We start from the raw sequence: 8530 nt of genomic DNA on the forward strand, positions 1-8530 counted from the left end.
TAAGAAATAGTTCCATTTTATAAAGTGTAGAAAATAATTCCGTTATATATTAAAATATACACGTTATGAGACTAACGGAAAACGTTTAGAATATTAGATAAAGTGGAATTTTTTCTTCCACCAAGCCTATTTTAGTTACTTCCTAAAGTAGTGGCTTATTTTGGTCACTTTTATGTTTTTGTGGCTTATTTAGGTTCCCAGTACGCTTCGGACAGAGTTTGGCATTGACTCATCTATTGGTTCAGCTCGTCAGAACCAGTGTTTTGGACGGCAAGAGGCGACAAGGGACTGCCTCGCCGCTTGCCTTTTTGAATTGAGGCACCAATTAATACCAAAAATTAAAAATTTTAATTGTATATATAAATATCCAAAATCTTAATAGCAATAACATATATTAACAAACATTTCAATTCAAAAACTAATAGTACATATTAAAAGTCTAAAACTTGAATGAACCAATAATTCAAAATACTCTATTAATTAGTATAAAACTAAATTAAGTAGGGAAGCAATAATTATAGAAGAATTAAATTATTATTTTTTAAAAAATATATAGGCAGTGAGCAGCAGAGCACTTCAACATAATAGAAGAACAACGCACTCAGTTCACACTTCACCACCAGTCTACCACTAAAAATAGAGGTCTGAAAAACAGAACAACAAGCACAGTCATACTGCTGAAAAACAGAGAAGAAGAAGAAAAGAAGGGAAGAACTAGAAGAGAAGAAGAGATTCGCGTAAGTCTCCAAGGGTCGTACTTGAACAGCAGTCGCATAGTCGCGTAAGTCGTACCTAAGCAGCAGCGTCGCGATTCGCAAAGGTCACGTAAGTCTCTAGGGGTCGCGACTTGCAAAATCTGAGGAGAAGAGGAGAAGCAGTCGCGACGCCTAATCTGAGGTGAGTTTGCAAAAATACCCAAAAAAAACCCCTAATTTTGGCTTTTAATTATTAAATCTGACTTTAAAAAAAAAAAAAAAAAAAAAGGCGACGCCTATGCATCACCATGTCACATCACCAGTCGCCTTTTGATCGCCATGGCACGCCTTTTTGAATTCGCCACGCCTCGCTGGAAATAGGCGGAGAGGCCTCGCCACGCCTCGTTGCCAAAGGCGATAGGCGAGCGCCTTTAAGAACACTGGTCAGAACAGCTCATTTTTTCAGCCCTAGAGGAGGTAAGGGATGCAACATTTCTACAACACACATTTGGACATGAAAAATCCATGACCAGCCAGTTTACTGAAGGAAACATCAAACATTTCAAGTAAACCTAAGAAGAGCAACTTCTTCACATTACCTAATTCTGGAAACAACAAAACATATCAACTTGAGGCAAGCTCATCAAAAACACAAAGTTTGGTCAAAGCCATATTTCCAGAAACATTTCCATAGGTACAAGTCTATGCTCAGTTTGGTCAATTTCAGCTTACATAAAAAGGAATCCAGAGAGATTTCACCAGATCATATACAAATAAAAATAGACTCTCCTAACTTGACTTACACGCTGCATCAGCATTGCTCATTCGTTTAGAAGGAGTCCTCTTTTTCTTGAATGATTGGCTCAGAGGTTCAAAGAGAGGAGGCCCTGGCATACCAAGCCGTAAATCTGTATCACCATTGTCAGCAATCCATGTTATGCGATTAACTGTCATAGTTACAAATGTGCTTCAGTCAGTGACAAGTTTACAAGGTCTACTCCTTTTGTAAACAACACTGACAAGCTTAGGCAATAATTAAGACTAAAGTGATGGCACAACCACTCAGGAACAAAGATATATACATAAACACAGATCTTTATATCCAGAAGTTGTCTCAAGGTGATGCCATTTAGAAACTTGATGAAATCACACCAATCGACATGGACTGATCTATGCTTATGAACTTATAATACACAGAGGGTGAAGGAAAATCAATCAATCAACTGGTTATAGCCCAGGAGTGTCGAATGCTTAAGGCAAAAAAACCACATAATGATTCAGAAGATTCATTATCCCTAAGACAAGCTTCCAGTGACTCGACTCAAATCGGAACAGTTAGTAATGTAAAAGCAATTCTTTCATTATCCACCTATAGCAGAGTCTCTATCTTACTTGGCGGGGTGGGGTAGCACCTGTTAACTTTCTTTTCAAATAGTTCTGCAGCCATGAAAACCTGATTAACATTCACTTTGTCCCAAAAAAGAAAAAAAAAGTGCACACACCAGACCAGCATTCACTAGATCACAGTGCAAAGAACAGCAAATTCAAAAATGTGGAGTGCCGAGAGAGTGAAAGAGACAAGACAGCAGCGATACTTCCTTTTTTTTTCCAGTATCAACTATATTCATGCAATTACTAGCTTTAATCAATTCATCACAAATGGTACAAGTGTTTAACTTAAGCATGCTTAATGAACCATGTCTATAGAGGATCAAGAGTTTCAAAAGGTCCTGACATACCAGGCTCAGTTTCATCAGGTGCAAGTGCTGGACGATAAGGCCGCTTCTTAACATAGTTATCCTGCAGAGGTCTTGGGATCTGGAAAGAAAACTGGGACATACTTACACCTTGTGCTACATAGTCTGGGTGCTCTTGCAAGTACCTAAGAAGAGAAAGCATTGATCAAAACGGTGAGGAATATGAGAAGAAAATACAGATTCAAATTTGTATTTTACTTTTCAACTTCAACCATGGAACGAAGTCTCTTTCCAGATGGCGCAACATAATACCTGTAAATCATGACCAAAAAATGTTAAATGGGCTGTCATCCTCGACTTAAAACAGGAAGAATCATATATGCACTTTAAAAACGTACTAATGTAAAAAGGAGTATAGGAATGCAAGAAACGTACACATCAGCAAACCGAGTGCCTCCTTCACCTCGGATTCTTAAAAGACGTTCCCACCCAGGAGGGGGCTGAGCAATATTAGGCTTGTCAATAGCCCAGAGCCTACTTCCATCTTGAGTAAGATCAGGAGGATCATCACATGATAGTTCAGCACGCCACTCATGAGCAGTTTCACAATAAAAAGGCTGTTCCAAAATGTGTTCTCTTATCTCCTCATACTTCTCCTTTGTAGGAATAAGCCTCCATTTAAAGCAGTTAGCGCACTGCACAGTAAATGCCCCTACAGATGGCAAAATCCTAGATGCGTAATTGGGAAAGGAGTTTCGTCGAGGTTGAGAATTAACAGGATCGGCATCAAGTGCAATTTCGTCCGCACCAACTGCAGCTGGATTGTAAAGCACCAATTGTTTTTGAGCATCTTCACTGTGGTTATCCTCATCATCAGTGTTATGTTCTTCTTCTTCTGCTAAAGCAGCAACATCTCTAGGATTCTGATTAGAAGTTCCAATCCCTCCAGAGCGTGCAGAGCTTCTCGAATCTTTTGGCTCATGCTTCATATTATCTCTGCGACTAGCAACTGAAGAACCATAAATATCATTATGATCTGCTTTTCCAGGGCTCGCAAGGTCCAGATGATCTCGCTCCATCCAACCAAATCTAAATATGAATAGAACTGTCCAAAAAAAGCAAACATGATTTATTCGACAACAGAATTCCTAGAACGGTGAACAAAATTGTCCAAAGAAAGAAAACACAATTTATTTGACAAGAGAACTCCTGGAACAGTTAATAACATATATCAGAAATGACAAAACAAACACATTTACCCTATTTAACCAAAGGTTCCACACATCTAAAAATGGAGTCCCTGTTTGCATTGGTAAAATAGAGGCTGAAAGGGAGTCCTCTATACCAAACCATCAAAAGTTATAATAGAGCGCAATTATAAATCAAATTAAAAAGGCCAGACTGCTAGTAATCGAAAATTTTTCCATATCCAAATGTGTCCATCTGGTACAAGGAGCAAATTTGTAAACAAGAAGATCCAGTTGAACATGTGAAGGGTCTTGAATGCTAAAATATTACACACACACATTATACACAAAAATCCTTTCAAAAAAAAATTCTAATTTAATTCCTACAGGCATTCAAAGTACAGAATCTTCTAAGCGCCTTAAAATCACCTAACAAATACAAGATAAAACGAATGGAAGACCAATAAAACCAAATATCAATAATAACTGAAAGTTCTACAAGAAGATGAATCAGAGTTAATATATCAAAGGCAATATCTTATCAAGTTCCCCAACTGACCAGATAGGCTACAAGAGGCCACATATGATATTTGTAGCAAGAAAAAATAAATTTTGAAACTACCCAACTAAATGACTTACAGCCACAGGAGATCTTGACAACCATGAAAGGAAACTGATGTTATGGGTAATGAAACCATTCATAAAGCAGCAAAGAAAATAGTTTGAACCACTAGTTAGGAATACTATTTCTTATCAGAAATATAAGAATAGTATTTATGTTGAACAAATGATAAAGTTGACATGAGATATTCCCAAACAAAACACTTCCTAAATCATCACGAAAGCAAATAAATCACAGCCAGGTCACATTGGAAAGTTGGTCTAACTAATTGATCATTGATGTACAAGAATCACCCAACACCGGGACTACTTGACACTCAGAGATAGAAGCTTTTGCTTCAATCATAAAAAATGGCTAAAGCAGCTGTTTTAGGAGTTTTTTGTTGGTTATAAATCTTAAGCAGATAAGTCCATCAACCAATTGAATCTGAGCTTTGCTCATGGTAAGCCGTATTTTGGGTTCAAACAGAGGACCTAAAACAACTCTTTTAAAGTCTAGAGCCTAAAGTTCTTCTTAATAAAGTAAGGCGTTAATGGCATCCAGTGGAAGCAAAATGAGTACAAGAGTCCAGACTCAAGTTCCTAGGAGATGCCACTCCCACAAAGTGGATAATCTTTCAAGCATCTTTCCTTACAATAATATCAAAAACTAACTTCATTAAGGAGAGCTTCCTAACAAACCTCAAGGGCTGCTCACCCTTTTATTTGTTTAGACAATATTGAAGAATGTAAAAAGAATGTACAAAATTTAAAGTAAAAAAAAAAACTATGTACTTTTTAATATTAATATTTTAGAACTTTGAATTAAATTATTCAAATCTTCACACTAATAAATAAACTATTTACAAAAACATCCAAGCTAGTGCAATGCAACACATGATTAACATCTTATTAACTTGAATTAATCCTTAATATTATAAATTATAATATTACTATGCGAAGTTAAAGGTTTTATGTTTGTTAAGAATACTACACTAAAAACAAGTATGAAAAAGATAAAAAAAAGTTACACAAAATTATTTTTTTTGTTTGGGTATGTGTATATACTTCAGATCTCTTATTAAAATTTAATTTTAGAGTACTAATTTTATTGAGATGTCATTCGAAAACATAATTATTTAAGATGGAAAAATTCACTAACATCCATCAACACTTGTCTTGAAGTTAAAATTATACTTGTTTAATATTTTACGACCTTAGAAAAGACTTTCTTCCTAATACTTATTTTTATGAAGAAATCTATCAATACGAGCCACAAATTATCTTTATTAAGTGAACCCAAGTCAAGTTCAATACACAGAAAACAATGTTTACCATTAGTTGAAAAGGAAGGTGAGACAACAATTTCTATATAACACGAACATTATTTAAAGACTGTCCGAAATGATGGAAACACAAATGGAGGTGAAATCTATGGATACACAATCCCTATCAGACATGATAATAGTAAGGTGAAAGGGACGTTAGATCTGCTTTTTGAAATTTATATTAGATAAAAGGTCATACTATGATTGTTAGCAACACGTGATCTCACACACTATACACAATAAAGAATTGTTATGCTATTGGTAAACTCTTTCCTTTTCATGTAACTTGTAAAATTGAATATTTGAATATATTATTGAATCATTTTACCAACATTCAGTTTCCCGAAAATAAGGAAATATCAGTTTGACAGACTATTCAAAATTAAAGAACGGTAAATACAAATGTAACTAGACAAGTTACATCCCAAGTAAAAGTATCTTTTCTAGTTTGAAGATATATCCAGAGTGGCAATGCTAGTTTGAATAGCAGTGGCTTGACGGAACTTAGGTACAATAACTACACAACAAAAGCTATCAATGTGCTAGCTTAGCTATTTTGGGTTCCCATTTTTGTTCATACCTTTTTCTTAAGAGTACTAATCAGCCGCTCCTTCTTCCGACAAAAGAGTAAGCAAAGTAATTGTTAAAGATGTAACGCCTCGATCGCATTAAGTGAACGTGACTAATCTAGGTGAGGACATAACGATAAAAAAAAGACTAAACTAGGAGAGAACTTTTTCAGGTTGTATAGTACTAATAGTTATACATTCACTTGGTTCGTGCAACTGAACTAGGTGAATGTGTTGTTAGTTAAACAACTAGTTCAGACGGCTAACGGATTTTTCATAGATTCCAAGCAAAATACCTACATACCTCTATATCTGCAAATTGTTTTTATCAGAACTAGTGAATGTCATCATCTTGTGCACACACAATAGTCTAGCACCTAAAATACAATGAAGAAGAACGATAACTATGCCTTAGTCATAAACTAGTTGTGCTCGGTTATATAACTTCACAACATAAAAAAAAAACCAATTAAACTACGTTGCTCGGACTCCCCAAAAATATTGCCGCATCTGCCTCGGATCCTTAAAAATACACGTATTTTGGAGGATCCAACGCAGATGCGGAAACATTTTTCGAGAATCCAAGCAACGTAGCTTAATTGGTTTGTTTATCATGTTGTGAATTTATATAACCGGGCACAACTATTAGTTTTGAGGATCCAACACGCACCCCGTGGGATTCTACAAGAGTTTGAGCAGCATAGCAATTAAGTGACCACAAACTCAAGATTCTATTCATAAACACCTACTTTTATTGAACCCTAAATTGAAAACAAAACCCTAATTTTCCACAGGCCATGTGCATTCAAAGTAGAACCAATTTTTCCAAATTAAAAGAAAATGGCATCACATGAAAAAATAGAGAAGAAGAATTCACCTAAGAAGGAACCTAAAATCCGATAAAACAAGAATAATCAAACTAAAGCATTGGCAGAAAATGTAGAAATAAAAAATCCCTTTTTTAAAAAAAAAACTTAAGATTTATCAACAACTTCCAAATATCAACCATCTTGATTTCTAAGAGCACATAGATACAACAAAAATGACACAAAATCAAACAAAGAAATACCTCAAATCATTAAATTCAATTCTTGACAAAAAAAAAATCCATAACACAGATTGAAACCCATTCACATAAATCAAATGAATCTACCACTAAACTTATCAAAACAATTAACCCGATCCACATGCATTCCAACACACAGCAGCAAAAACATCTATATATTTACAAAGAAAAAAAATGCATAAACCATAGAGCAAAGAAATATACCCAAAATCAGAAACAAAGGGATCTAAGCCAGCATCATCCAAGAATCAACGGTTTTGGGTAAATTTCCTTTGAGTTGTATGCAAGAAAATATATGTTACTTACAGATTAAAAGACTGCAATATCTTTGTTCTTCTTGGGAAGTGAGAGACACACAGGCAGAGAAGAAGAACTCAGCTGAATTTAAGTACTAACTTTTTATTGCAAAACTAAATGATAAATAATAATTAAAATGTTTATTTACTATTCTACCACCATTGATATTCTAATATCCGCGTCGTTTCGTTCAAATCGAGGATATTCCGATCATAAATAGGAATAAAACAATCAATTTCACCTTTTGTGTTTATTTAATTTTATTACGGTATTCTAATATTCGCGTCATTTCATTCAAAACGAGGATTGCCCAATCATACATAGGATTAGAACAATCAATTTTACCTTTTATATTTATTTATTTTCACTCGATATTTAAATATTGGTGTCGTTTCGTTCAAATGAGGATATTCCAATCATAAATAGGAATAAAACAATTAATTCACCTTTTATATTTATTTATTTTTACTATGATACTCTAATATTTGCTTCGTTTCGTTCAAACAGAGGACATCCCGATCATAAATAGGATTAGAACAATCAATTTCACCTTTTATATTTATTTATTTTTACTACGATATACTAATATTGGTGCCCTTTCGTTCAAAACGAGGATATAAATAAGATAAGAACAATCAATCTCCTTTTTTATATTTATTTACAATTTTACCACTGGTATTCTAAGGCCATGTCCGTTTCGTTCAAAAAGAGGATACCTCGATCATAAACAAGATAAGAACAAAAAATTTCACCTTTTATATTTATTTATAATTTTACCACTAGTATTCTAATATCAGGGTCGCTTAGTTCAAAACAAGGATACCTCAATCATAAATAAAATTAGAACAATCAATTTCACCTTCTATACAATATGAGTTAAATAAAAATAATGCTTGCTTAATTCGGAGTGTAAGCGTCAAACTAACTAATTTTTTATGTGAATTAGAACATAGAATTTTTTTTTAAAAAATTGAAATAAAATTTATATATTAAAAATTACCTAAAAAATATTGTAAGTCACAATAATTAAATAATACCACCTACAGCTCAATGCCAAATAAGTTGGGATAGGATAGGTGAATCCTCATTTA

The 8530-nt window shown here is 34.2% G+C and overlaps 1 protein-coding gene across 2 annotated transcripts; it reads right to left on the reverse strand.

The window, feature by feature from the left end:
* Nucleotides 1–1301: 1301 nt before the first annotated feature.
* On the reverse strand, nt 1302–7563 carry LOC102588305 (methyl-CpG-binding domain-containing protein 2). 2 transcript variants are annotated; one of them, XM_006360597.2, is made up of 5 exons: nt 7449–7563; nt 2828–3497; nt 2651–2704; nt 2435–2577; nt 1302–1642 (listed from the first exon to the last, which is right to left on the reverse strand). In XM_006360597.2, the coding sequence occupies exons 2-5, from the start codon at nt 3469–3471 to the stop codon at nt 1485–1487; spliced, it is 999 nt and encodes a 332-aa protein (XP_006360659.1). In that variant the 5' UTR covers nt 3472–3497; nt 7449–7563; the 3' UTR covers nt 1302–1484. The 2 variants fall into 2 exon arrangements, with proteins under 2 accessions (XP_006360659.1, XP_006360658.1); XM_006360596.2 differs by having other exon boundaries at nt 7347–7562.
* Nucleotides 7564–8530: the final 967 nt, after the last annotated feature.

This window comes from Solanum tuberosum, unplaced genomic scaffold (genome assembly GCF_000226075.1).
Source record: "Solanum tuberosum cultivar DM 1-3 516 R44 unplaced genomic scaffold, SolTub_3.0 scf00328, whole genome shotgun sequence".
NCBI lineage: Eukaryota > Viridiplantae > Streptophyta > Magnoliopsida > Solanales > Solanaceae > Solanum > Solanum tuberosum.

What these genes read in the sequence shown, in the direction of transcription:
- LOC102588305 (XM_006360597.2), bottom strand. Translation starts at nt 3,471, where the DNA reads ATGGAGCGAGATCATCTGGACCTTGCGAGCCCTGGAAAAGCAGATCAT. An exon ending in GGCACTCGGTTTGCTGATGT is followed by an intron (nt 2,705 to 2,827) that starts GTACGTTTCTTG and finishes CATGATTTACAG; the next exon opens with GTATTATGTTGCGCCATCTG. An exon ending in TCCATGGTTGAAGTTGAAAA is followed by an intron (nt 2,578 to 2,650) that starts GTAAAATACAAA and finishes TTCTCTTCTTAG; the next exon opens with GTACTTGCAAGAGCACCCAG.